Source organism: Austrofundulus limnaeus, unplaced genomic scaffold (assembly GCF_001266775.1).
Source record: "Austrofundulus limnaeus strain Quisiro unplaced genomic scaffold, Austrofundulus_limnaeus-1.0 Scaffold434, whole genome shotgun sequence".
NCBI lineage: Eukaryota > Metazoa > Chordata > Actinopteri > Cyprinodontiformes > Rivulidae > Austrofundulus > Austrofundulus limnaeus.
The window spans coordinates 151376-164448 of NW_013952836.1; the positions used below are offsets into that span (position 1 = coordinate 151376).

The 13073-nt window shown below is 42.6% G+C and overlaps 1 protein-coding gene across 8 annotated transcripts in view; it reads right to left on the reverse strand.

Annotated features, from left to right (window-relative positions):
- LOC106529284 (mitogen-activated protein kinase kinase kinase kinase 4) overlaps positions 1–13073 on the reverse strand; it is a 41884-nt gene that overhangs the window by 9075 nt on the left and 19736 nt on the right. For 3 of the 8 annotated variants that reach the window (XM_014024653.1, XM_014024651.1, XM_014024650.1), the window contains exons 6-22: positions 11714–11804; positions 11052–11182; positions 10892–10946; positions 10736–10814; positions 9921–10096; positions 9739–9811; positions 9431–9641; positions 9187–9348; positions 8839–8925; positions 6538–6990; positions 5697–5849; positions 3487–3756; positions 3010–3101; positions 2686–2822; positions 2418–2512; positions 708–886; positions 516–624 (exon numbers count right to left, since the gene is read on the reverse strand). In XM_014024653.1, coding sequence (XP_013880107.1) covers positions 516–624; positions 708–886; positions 2418–2512; positions 2686–2822; positions 3010–3101; positions 3487–3756; positions 5697–5849; positions 6538–6990; positions 8839–8925; positions 9187–9348; positions 9431–9641; positions 9739–9811; positions 9921–10096; positions 10736–10814; positions 10892–10946; positions 11052–11182; positions 11714–11804 — 2553 coding nt within the window. The remainder of the gene's footprint in view (positions 1–515; positions 625–707; positions 887–2417; positions 2513–2685; positions 2823–3009; positions 3102–3486; positions 3757–5696; positions 5850–6537; positions 6991–8838; positions 8926–9186; positions 9349–9430; positions 9642–9738; positions 9812–9920; positions 10097–10735; positions 10815–10891; positions 10947–11051; positions 11183–11713; positions 11805–13073) is intronic. The other 5 variants (XM_014024655.1, XM_014024652.1, XM_014024654.1 and 2 more) reach the window with 4 other exon arrangements.

Here is a 13073-nt window from a genome sequence, read left to right on the forward strand (position 1 = left end):
GTGTGTGTGTGTGTGTGTGTGTGTGTGTGTGTGTGTGTGTGTGTGCATGTGTGTGTGTGTGTGTGTACATGCTTTTGGATAATCAGCTGAGTTTTGCGCTGATGTCATTTTGTTTGTTTGTCTGCAGACTCAATTGTTTGTGATTTTAAGCATTTAGTGAAATGTTTTATTTGAGCTTTTAGCCCAGATTCAGACATTTCTGTGGATACCACACATGTATATACTGTATGTTTAAATGACAGACCTTGAGTTGGAGGTTATCAGATAGCGTTAGCTTCCGCTAATTTTCGTACCCGTTCTGTGGTTTAGTATTTGCGAAGCTAATTTTTTAGTTGGAAATGCCCATCACTGGCTACTATGGAGAGTCATTATCTCATCAATTTGGTCAGAATTAAACTGTTTCTCCAAACTGAGGTTGTTTAAATAATTATCTGCAACAGGTAAGATATTAGTTTTACAGAATGTCACTAAAGATGTCAATTTAAGTTCAACAAATTATTGTTTTCCTCTCTTACCTGTCTAATGACCAAGGTTCCTTCCTTGGAGGGCGTCCTGGCTTGTTCGCTCTCAGAGTCTTCCACCAACATGGTCTTGGCTGAATCCGTCTCTCCATTACTCAGCTTCCTGCAGAACAGCCACACAACACTGGTGTTTCCTAACAGATTCAGTATTAATACTGATGAAGCAGAGGAGTGCGGTGGACTTACCCAGCTCTGGAGTCCTCAGCTCCTGAGGTGGACTCCTCTCCTCTCTCCTGGTCCACCTCCTCCTCGTCCTCCTCGTCGGTGGTGCCCGACTCCTCGCTCGATGAAGAGTAGTCCGTCACCTTGTGAGGGGGCCGCACGTCGTCCACGGCGCGCAGCTCTTTGGCTAAAGCCGTCAAGTCCTGCAAGTAAAAAGACTCAACTTTATTCTGTTAACTTTGTTGGATCAAACCCTGAAATGTCAACTAATCTTATCGGCGTCCGACGCCACGTTTAAAACTAAAAAGAGGCCGGTTTGTTAATAAAAACAAACTTTCACAGCAGACTGAAACTGAGGGGAGCCTGGAAGCGCCTTCTCTGTTTACACAAATATACAGTGATCTAATCAGGTCGCTCCTCTGTTAAATCTTCTCCACTTTTACTCAAACCGATTGTTTATAGAGAGATTGGGCCCTGGGCTAATTTAAAAATGTCAGTTTGAAAACATGTCTGCTTTCACCGTTAATCTTAGCTCCAGGATGCGTCGGGATCAAGCAGCATATTGTTTGGAGCGTGTAATCAGCTCATTAGCAAATCACTTTGTCTCTTSAAATGCTTTTACATCCTGCTCTGGTTATCCTGCCGCCCTCATCTTGTTGCTCCTCAATAATGCTGTCTTGTAAGGTCAATGAGGAGCGGAGAAAAAGACCCCCCCCCCCCCCCACACTCGTTTCCCCCGACATGCTCGACAAAACAAATAGGCCAACAACAAAGCCAGGTGAGATTAGGAGACACTCTGACAACAGGAGGACTGTGTTTGCATTCAAATGTGGCCGCATTCAAATTCAGGCTGAGGAAGCTGCGCCACGGKGTGTGTGTGTGTGTGTGTGTGTGTGGGGGGGGGGGGTGTTAACCCTTTCTGTACAAGCAGTAAGCAGGGCTGTCCAGGCATGAGCAAACACAAACAGAACAGATGGTCACAAAGGATTCAGGAACATCTTCTCAGAGGAAAGAGTGTTTTRTCATTGTCATATAAGGCAGTGAATGGGCAAAAGTGCAAGCACAGCAGAGGTGTGATAGTTATGGATGTCCCGATCAGATACTTAGTATTGGTATCGGTGGCAGATAGCCATTTTTTTTTTGAAAATCGGGTAGAATTGGATTTAGTCAAGTGATCGGGCTGATCCAGTTTTCGCGACAGTTTTCAGCATCATCATGCTTTATAACTGTCGTTAATAGATGGTTTTCAAAGGATGTAGCGACCTGCAGATCACGTGATCAAATCACCATATTCGTGGCTGCGAATGCGGAAGAGTGTGGGAACATTTTTCAATGGAAAACAATGATGCTGAAATTGCATTTTGCAAAAACTACAAACTGGATGTTTCTGGTGGTGGGAACTGCAGGGCTCGCTTTAATACTTCCAACCTTGTCACTTKGAAAGAAAGATATAAATAAATAAAGCTATCGGATCGGTATCGGAAAGACTAATCATTAAAAAAAATCGGATTGTATCGGGAGCCAAAAAATCTGGATCGGGACATCCCTAGTGATAATGTAATCTCATTTCGGAGGCTTACCACGTCACCCTTAGCAGTYGAAGTGTTCAGACAGCGAGTGGTTGGATAATTAGGAGTAGCAGAAAAACAGAGGATGGTGGGAGAACAACAAAACCAGKGTTTGACCTGTTCATCGTCACAAAGTCTGAAGCAGCTTTAGTAGYGGGACACTTACAGCTGGTCGAGTGGGCCTGGAGGCGTTCTTCTCCTCTTGTTTTTTCTGCACGTTTTCAGGCCGCTGGAAAGGCGATCCTTCAGATTTAGAGGAAGCTTTGTGGAAACAAAAAGAAGGGAAAGAAGAAAACACAACTAAGCCAGAAGATTGTGCGTCTGAAAAGATTTGTCATTTGATGTATTAAAAAAGGAAGTTGTGCAAAGGTTACGTTATGTTATTAAATAACAGTGATCTGGGGGRATTAGTGAAATGTAGCTGAGTACAGTACCGGGGGACTCACAACGGGGCCTGAAGCGGTCAGCAGGACTGGCCTGGGAGCTGGAGTTGGAGCCAGAGGAACTGCCGCTGCCGGGCCGAGACTGCAGCTTTTCCACTCGGTCCCACAGGGGGCGCTGCTCCACGTTACTGCCAGGACGGGTTTGACAAAATCAACCTCCTTGTGTACGACAACTAAAACCTTCTAAAATATTACATTTGTGGCTTTAGATGTGACCAAAACAACTGACTGGAGGGGGAAAAGTGTGTTCAATGGGTGTAACTTCCTCAGCTGTCTGATAAAAACTATATGATCCAACAGAGACCGGTTACTGACCCGCCTGCGGTTCTCTGGCTGCTGGGCTGTGCCGGCAGGGGGGACTCTCGACGTGACAGAACTGGAGACCTGGACGTTGTCCTCACTGGTACCTGGTGGAGACATTTMAAAAAAAAGGTCCTCAAAGTGGACTTCATCATCTGAATAGACCAACAACAAATAGATATTTGTACAAAGAAATAAAAATAAAAATGAATCAAGATGCCACCTTTGCGTTGATGGGACRCCCTTTATTTGTTCTGAACATCTAAATAAAAAGCTGGACTTACAGGTGAACCTCTCCAACATCTAATGTTCAGAGATGCTACTAAGAGAGAGCCTGTGAGCCCAAATATTCAACTATTTGTTGGAGCACAGCAGACACAGACTGAGGAGGTGGACTGTGAAGTGATAGACGTAAAAAACAGGGAGGTGGATGTCAGAGGGGTGCATGGGGGTCAGGGTGGGGGAAAGAGAGGCCCTCACCAGCTTCCTTACCTTTGGGGGGACCTCCTCGCTGCTGGCCTGGCGCTCGAGGCGGGTCTGAGACTGAGGGTGGTGAAGGGGGGGTTGGGGTTGGGGGTCGGGGCGTGCGTGGTGATGGTGGGGGTCCTGGGAGCGCAGGTGCAGCTGTGCAAAGTTAGAGCTCATGCCGCCGGACTCGCTGAAGGACTGGGAGCGAGAGACCACGGGCGGAGGAGCAGGAGGAGGAGGAGAGGGAGCGGCGCTGTTGCTGCTCTTAAGAGCGGCCAGGTGTGACCACTGGACCTTTTGGGGAGCAAGGAAGGAACGAGAGGAAGAGGAGAAGAGGGATGAAACAAGCAGACGACACAGTGAGACACGAGGGAAGATGTGAGGCTTGGTACATACATGTGCAAACAGCAGACAGAAAACACCACAACACACTGACCTGCGCTCACAGGATCAATAATATAATCTGTCTTTATAAAAACACTGAAACTTTAGCTTCTGTAACCATTAAACTAAGTCAAACCTTAGAATTAGCACGAGGGGTTTTCTCATCAGGTTAGTTTCACCCCATCTTTAAAAATCCAAACAGCAGGTGATTTATGAAGCTAATTTGTTTTTGGACAATAACACATAATTTAAAAGAGACTCATTGCAAAGTCTAGWACAAGAAAAGGAAAGAAAAACTAAATCTGCATATCATTTTTTTCTCRTGTCGATGTGCCTAATCTAAAAATGTTATGAGCAGAACTTGTGAAAKGACTACAACCATGTTTTTGTTTACTTCTGGAAACCGCTGAAGTGACAGAAAAAAAAGAGAAAATGTTAAAACTTACCGCTTGTATTAAAAAAAATCCTTCATATTTTTCTTACCCTTGAAGTTATTAACTGCCATGAGAGGACTTAAGTAAGAACAATAAGCTTACATTTAAAGTGTAAAACAAAAAAAAATTAAAGTATTTCACATTTAAAATATGTTTGGGGCCAGAATATCACAGAGGGCTAGATTTGACACATGGACCTTGAGTTTGACGTGTTCTAAAAAGTAGTTTTATTCCTATGTTTAAACATACTCTTAAAGGGATCCCCGATTATTTGTAACATTAGACTTTATTTAATGAACATATATTTTATCTGTAAAATAAAGACTGTGAAAATACTGTAGGATGTTTATTTTTATCATTTTTAAACTAAAAGTTTAAAAATAAATTACACGGACGGGGCCATTTTATTTACAGGCAAAGCATTCTGGGTAAATGATGTGGAYAGGTCCTCGGTACGAGGCTGCTAGCGAGCTATATCCACCCTGAAGGTTAATCTTGGACAATATCTGATGATCGACTCTTTTAAATGAAACCAGAGAGCGTTGACAGAGAGGAGAAGGTAGAAATGACTCAGCCTGGAACTGAAAATATGGATGGAGGACAACAGTTTAGCTTGTTTGTTGCGCTAGCGCTGAGCTAATACATATAAGGCAATATAGCGTGAGGGCTAGCACAAAGGCTAACAGGCTRAGCTGAGGTTCTTCTTCCATGAAGCAGCTCTGTTGTCCTCCATCCATATTTTCAGTTMCAGGCTGAGTCATTTCTACCTTCTCCTCTCTGTCAACGCTCTCTGGTTTCATTTAAAAGAGTCGATCATCAGATATTGTCCAAGATTAACCTTCAGGGTGGATATAGCTCGCTAGCAGCCTCGTACCGAGGACCTGTCCACATCATTTACCCAGAATGCTTTACATGTAAATAAAATGGCCCTGTCTGTGTTAAGACATATTTTTAAAAATTTACAAAACTGAACATCCTACAGTATTTTTACAGTCTATTTTACAGTTATAATATATGTTTATTAAATAAAGTCTAATGTTACAACTAACATGAAACATATTGGTGGAAAGTAAGTAAATTAAATCAAGCTCCACTTAAAGGTACCTTGTTGCATAAAGTTACTATAAAACTAATCTGTTGTTAGAAGTCATCTGTATTTTTCTGAGTCCTGAGGTTTCTAGCTGAAATGCATGTGTTAAGGTACTTCAAGGTAACAGCTGTGCTGACTCAGACAGCAGGGATTTGGGATTTAGATACAGGAGATAAACTTTATTTCTACCTACTATATATAGACTCTGGCATTTATTCTGTCATGATTAATCGGCCAAACCAAAACCAACCCTGAGGGGACCCGTGTAAGAACACTACAGACAGGGAGGAGGAGGAGAACGGGCTGAAGGAGCAGCGAGGAGTTACCTGGGGTTCCATGGGTCGGTGCATGGCGGAGGCCTCAGATGAGGACCCCCCATTGGAGTAGGGTTCAGAGGAGCGGGGAGGCAGAGGGGGCTGCTTGGGAGGAGGGGCAGTTTGAGGGGAGCCCAGGATGTTCTTGCGGAAGCGTTCGTCAGCCTGGGATGAGGAAAGGACAAACGTGAACTGAGGGGTGGGAATATTTGGGCGCCGAATGGAAACAGAACGGCAAAAACCAAGCAGAAGGGAACCACAGCTGTGTTCAAAGCCACTTTTGTTTTGTTTATGATGAGTTTTAAACAATTAAAATCATCTTTTTTTTCTGTTTAAAACGAGTTCCCATCTACTTGTATATTTTCAGATTATGACAACTTTGATTATATTTTTGGTCAGAAAGATATTAACATGCTTGAAGCCTGTTTGAGGCAGACAGAAAAACAGGTAGAAGTAGACAAACCGTTTCCAAACAGACATATCTTACATGTGCTGATGATAATTAGGGAAAAGACTATTGTTAATGAGAYAGAAGAGGCTGCTGCTGAGGGCACACACTGCTTTGGTGCTCTGTGTGTTAGTTTGGGCCTCAGTCGTCCACATGCAACGGCCCTCTGCTCGCACATCACAAGTATGTTATACATTTGAACCTAAAAATAAGAATTCAAATTAGACGTGGATAAAAAWATATACGAAACAATGCCGTTGTAACTGTAAGAATTTGCTACAAAACACCAGTCTGTTCTGTRGAGCTCTGGTTCTATCGTTCTGAAGACAGAGACTGAGTGAAGGCAAGCAAGAGAAGCTGAGAAGAGCAGGCAGCAGGGCAGGCGGGGCCGAGGAGGCGGTTCACCTCTCTGATAGGCTGAGGGAGGTGACTGAYGGGCTCCGGGGGCCTGTCAGCCTCAGAACTTTCTGCCTGCGGAGGTTCAGAGTCAGTGGGGGCTTCAGTCACAGGGGGACTGGGGGGAATGGGGGAGCATGAGATCAGGTTGGTCTCATCAGTCTTCTCTTGGACTGCTGTCTGGGACTTGGTGCTCTCTGCGGGGGCGACCTGAGAGGCTTTGGAGGACTCGCAAACAGCAGAGTCAACAACCTGAGCGTGTGGGGATGAGGTGTGGGTTCTGTCAGGGGGGAGAGTGGAGGTCTTTGGAGGTTTGCTTTGGTCTGAGGGGACTTTGGTCTCGTCACCAGGCTGCTGTTTGGACTCGTGCTGCAGCGACAGCAGGTAGGCCTGCTCCTGCTGCAGCCGCTTATGGAGTCGCTCAGCTTTGCGCTGYTCCTCGAGCTCCCGCCACTTGAACTCCTATTGCAGAGTGCAGGGTTGATTCAGCAGAGCGAGAAGAAAAGAAAAAAACAAGCTGACATCTAGCTGGCCAAAAAAAAAAAAGTCTGAACGGTGCTTTTAAAGGGTTCACATTAAAAACACATTCTCGTCAATAATTTGAAAATCTACATATTTGTAAAACCTAACAAGTCAAAGGAAGAAAACATTTCCCAAAAACTGATTACCTAACAATACCAGAGTATTTTTGATTACTTCATTACAGCAGTACTTTAAAAACAACAAACTAAGTGCCACGTTTTTAAAATTAGTGGGCAGCTCTTACAAGTCATAACTCCTTATCAGAATCTTTAGAACTGTATAAATAATAAGAAACAGGCCACAAATCACCTCAGATCTCCTGTTCAAACCTGCAGATAGGATGCTTCATTCACAAAGTACTCACAAGAGAACAGGTCTAAGTTCAGCCAGGAATGCACACAGGGACACGTCTAGCTTGCTTATGTTTACGTTGTAAAGCTGCATGGATTTGCCCTGAGCTACTTTGATGAACAGATCATAAAGCATGATACCCCTTCAGAAAAAAGTCTTTAGTGAGTTGTTTTCTTGTGGAGAAGGGCTTTTATTTGTTCTTTACCTTTGCTCAGTTCTTACAGAAAAGATACAATTAATTTTTTTTAGATAAAGTGAAAGTAAGTGCTGAATCTTAGACAAAACATCCAATCCAATACATCCACATTTAACCATCACCATCAAGCACCACTAAGCCAGGAGGATAGAGCACATCAGCCCATTTTTAAAGTCCTTACAYTGGCTCCTGTAACTCAGAGAATAAACTTCAAAMTACTGTTATTAGTTTATAAATCACTTAATGGCTTAGCACCACAATATATTAAAGATATGCTGTTGTTGTATCAACCTTCCAGAACTCTCAGATCTTCTGGTTCTGGTCTGCTCTGCATCCCCAGAACCAGAACCAAACATGGAGAAGCAGCATTCAGCTTCTATGCACCGCAAATCTGAAATAAACTCCCAGAAAACTGTAAAACAGCCGAAACATTTAAAAAAAAATTAATAAAAAGACCTTGATCAAAAAAAAACAAAAAAACAGCCGAAACACTGAGTTCCTTTAAATAAAGTCTGAAAACACACCTGTTTAGAGTTGAAACATTATAAATGAAACATTAATCAACATTTTGATGTGTAACGATGGCACCTGACAAACTGTAATGATTCAGTTATTAAATGTGTTCTATGACTGTGTATTTGTTGTGTTTTTATGATGTAAAGCACATTGAACTGCCTTGTTGCTTMAATGGGAGGGAGGGACGGATGGACAAGGGGCCCAGGGAGAGCAATGGCCACCCCACAAAAGTCAGTAATATCAAATATAAGTTTTAAAAAATCCCAAAAGTAGACCTCTGTATAGAAGGTCTCATATCGTTGGATTCCTGAAACTCTGTTCTGGTTCTGAAGGTGCCATTGCACACCTCAACAGCAAAGGCTACACTGTGATAACCTTTTTGACAACTACATACAGGCTCATTTGTTTGTTAAATACCCATAATCCTTCACTCTGCAGGGGGTTAAACATGACCTAAATGAGGTGAGAAATGAGCACTAGCTGACCCACCTCCATCAGGAGGTGGGTCAGATCATGTTTACAGAAACAAACCTATGAGAAGCAAAAGTCTGTTTTTCTCCGCTGCAAAGTCAAATGCAACCCTCTCCACGTGTGAGCTCTACCCAGATGCACGGTAATGTTTTCCACGAACATCGACTGAACTTGATTTTACTAAAGGCCGTGTATAATCCTGATGCTTTTGCATGAGAGTAGAGTTCAACTGTGTGCAGGTGTGTGGGACTGACCAGCAGCATGGCCTGCTCACGGAGGAGCTGCTCCTGCAGCTTCTCCAGGTGTCGCTGCTCCTCCTCCAGCTGACGTCTGATGTACTCCTGTCAGCCAGGACGAGACAATCAAAACCACAAAAGAACTGTTCTTTCCTTCTTAGATTTGTCCAACCAATCACAACTAGCTTTACAGATGCAATCTAATAAATTGTCTTGTTTTGTATAATGCTACAGAATCTTTTTATTATTGTAAATGTGATTTTGGCATCTTAACATCCWATGTGATTTCTTTTACATTAATGAATGACACCCTGTGGTTCGCAAATGGTTTGAATTGAAACCAATCTGAGCCATTTCAAACCCCACCTGCTCGCGGTCGTTCCTCCTCTTCTCGTCCTCGGCTCGTCTGCGTTCCTCCTCCTCTTTACGTCTGCGATCCATCTCCTCCATGCGCCTCTTCTCCTCTTGCTCACGGCGACGCTGCTCACGCTCTTGTTGCCTCCTCATCTCACGTTCACGCCTTTGTTGCTGCAGAGTTCAATTTTTTTTTAACTGTCAATAGTTCCAAAAGACAAAACCCAGAAATAATAAAAAAGGAACAAGATTCTACCTCTTCTAGCCTCCTCCTCTGCTCCTTCTGTTGCTCGATGCGTTTCTGCCGTTCGGCCAGCAGTTGGCGCTTGTACTCCTCTTGTTCTCTGAGCTGCTGCTCCTGGAGGAGCTGCTGGTGACGTAGTGCCTCTGACCGCTCCTTGTTCTCCTGCTGCAGACGGATGAAGTCGCGGCGCAGAGTTGACTCACCTGGCACRTTGACGATAGAGCTAATTGATGGAAGGAAACGGGACAACAAGGTTAATGTTTCGCTCAAAGTGCCCTTGGATGAGAAGGTTGGCTCCCAGTGACGGTGCTAGACTGTACCTCGGCTCTCCTTCCTGCTCTGGGGGGTCTTCTTCCTCATCCTCGCTGCCGCTGTACTCGTACTCTGTCTCGTCTAAACAAACAAATTCATCACGGTTACACATCCTTAAAAATGTCAGTTTATATCACGAGCCATCAACATTTTATAACTGTTTCTGTAACAAAACAAAAGAACAACAAACCCTTCTCTCCTCTCTTCTTCTTGGTCCGGTCGATGTGGTCCTTGAGTTGGATGCGAACTTGCCGCTCGTTGGGCTGGTCCCGGATGAAGGGGTGCTTCAGTAGCTGGTCGGTCGGCGGGCGCTGGGTGTAGTTCTTCACCAGACAGTTCTCAATGAAACTAAAAAACTTTTTGGACCTGTGGAAACAAATCAAACCAGACAGGTATGAAAATGAGCGTGAATTGTATAAAAATAAGATTAAGACCTCAGCCGTTCATCTGTAAACATCATCCAACTGCAACTCCATCCTCATATTTCTGCTGCTTGAATTCTATCTATACCGTAAAAAATGGTAATAAAATAATCATCTGTTGCACCTGCTGCTGATCAAAGTCTGATTAAATCACGAAACTGAAACGGCAGCAGCAAAACAATCCATAATTTGCATTAGTAACACGATTAAAGCCATCGAAATAAAACTGAATACATATTAGCCCTCAAGTCAAAAAAAAGGAGAAGAAAATAAAGAGGTTTGGCTTTTTCTGCATTATGGGCGACAACAGAAGCTCAGCCTGCCAGAACAGGTGTAGCACAGATGTTGGCCTCATCAGCGAAGCACAGAGGGGAGGCAACGCTCTTCGATTTAAGCCTCTGTAGCTGCCTGAGATACAAATCCAAATGCAGAGGAGTAGGCATGAAAAAAACAAGCTGAAAATCTTTACAAAGAATCCAACAGACTTACTAAATATGCCAGGAGGGAAAAAAAGAGGATTGGAAAGGATAGAAAGATAACCACACTGGTCTTTTGAAAAACAATGTTTGTGGGTACAACGCACCATTTTTTGGATTTGAGCCTCGGAGGGGGGTTTCTTGGAATGAGGAAGAGCGCACGCATGGGGTGCATGTCACAAAGAGCTGTGAGAGGAATCACAAAATCTGTCAGGATCAGAAACTAAAACAGCACAGACACACAGAAAGATATAAAAACTCACGTGGTGCTCCTTCAGCCATTTCAATCGCTGTGATACCACAAGACCATAAATCACTCTGTAACACAGAAACCATCTCAGTCAACAAACCAATAAAAACACAAGGGCACCCAAACATGTCGAGGAGTACACAAACATCAGTTCCCGAGTGTTTGGATCTTACTCTGTAGTCATACGTAGCATCTGGGTTCTCGTCACAAGCGATGACCTCGGGAGCCATCCAATATGGAGTGCCAATGAAGGTGTTTCTCCTGCCCACGGTCCGGTCCAACTGAGCACTCACACCAAAGTCCACTGTASAGAGGAGGAGCGACTAAAGCTTAGTGTGTTTAATGTCCAACATCAAAGAAACTGAAGGGTTAAAAATGTGCTTTTCAGCTTTTTTCAACATAATTTTGTAGATGTGATGACAATAATGTAGCGTTATAATTTCTTTATGGCATGTTGGGGGAAAAAATTGGTAAAATCAACAGCTTCAAGGAAGACTGAGTGATTTCCAAAACATTTTTAGTGATAATCAAATTTGTAATTCTTAGATCAGTGTTCCTAGAACTAAAGGCTAATGCCACTTGAAATTAAATTTAAGACCAACTTCACAATAAACAATACAATAAAGACCTATGAAAGATCGATTTAAGACATTTTAAGGCTAACTAAGGCTTTATTTTTGGATTCATGAACTCAGTGAAGACTTTATAAGCATCAGCGTGAATMCTGTTAGTCAATATTATGTGAAAAAGTTTGCTGTTCCCACGACGTGACCAAAACTGTCAACTCTGMGTTTGGTCGGAAAATTACCAATAAATTTGAGTTGGTGTCACTCACCGAGTTTAACTTCAGCGTTCTCAGTCAGCAGGACGTTCTGGCCTTTTATGTCGCGGTGAATCACATGGTGGGCATGTAAGTGTGACAGACCCTGAGGAAAGCAGAGGAATACTTGTTAAGATAATAACTAAGCTGAAATTTCAACAGAACCTTTTTTTGTTACATTAGTGAATATGTCTGCACAAGTTGTTCTGCTGCTAACTGGACAGATTCAATTATTGTTCCTTTGGTATAAAACTGAAATGTTCCCACAGTGGTGCTATGGTGTCTGGCTTCCCAAWTGCATGGCAGTCTGATGACTAACCACCAAAATCTAAGTGGTCAGGAATTTGTCATAAAACTTTAGTGGTAATTCTTCAATTATGTGCCTTCAGGCTATAGCAGACAGAGGAATTTAATCAAGATGTTTCAATAAATGGTTTTTAAAAGGTGGGAACAATTCAGCAACTGTCTTCAGATATGAGGTTTCTTTCAGTTTAGTTTAAAATGCCTGTCCAAATGAAAATAATAAATTCTAACAATTATGCCAAAAATTGTTACGTTAGTTAGACAAGATGTGTTCTATAAAAAATGCTCTTTGTTGCTTTAGTTTAAGCTTTAATATTATTTGAACATTAACATCAGAAGTTGCACTAAATGTCAGGGGAATGAAGGTTATAGTGCTGGAAATGTACTTTATCCTGGTGTTTGATGTCCTGACTAGAAAAATCTGACTTGTTTTGACTCTAATTCTTTTATTATGGAGGGAGAAAAATCACAGAAAGCATATTTAAAAGTCAAAATATAAAAAAGTTCATAAAAAAATTAGTTCATATAAGCAACAATTAATGTTCAATAGGAGGAGTCGAGTGTTTCACTGAGCTCCACAAAATGAGTTTTAGAGGAAGAAAACCTGGAAACGCAGGCTTGAAAAGAGGCTTCAGCAAAACAATTTGCTTTGACCAAAAAATATGAAGGAAATGTTTTCCCATCAACTCTGATAATGCATGAAAAAAATATGTCTTTAAGGATAATTCCTGTAATCGGGTGCACCAACTGCTTGGTTGGTGACAGRAATCAAGATGATTTTCAGCTTGTTTAATTGACCAATAGGCTCTTTCACAAGACAGTCCAGACCAGGACTAAAGACTCCTTCTGGTCACCTCTGTGTGACTTCTACGACTGAGCGATATGATGGTGTTTTGGTTTACTGTGATATTAAACAGTGACAGTATTTTTCACGTGAGGTGATGTGCTACATTACCACAAGGCTGTTATAAAAATTGGGACAAACATTCTCAGAAGATGATACTATTACTAATGTACGTTCAGACCACCTCTGCTCTATCAGAAATGTGTGTGTGTGTGTGTGTGTGTGTGT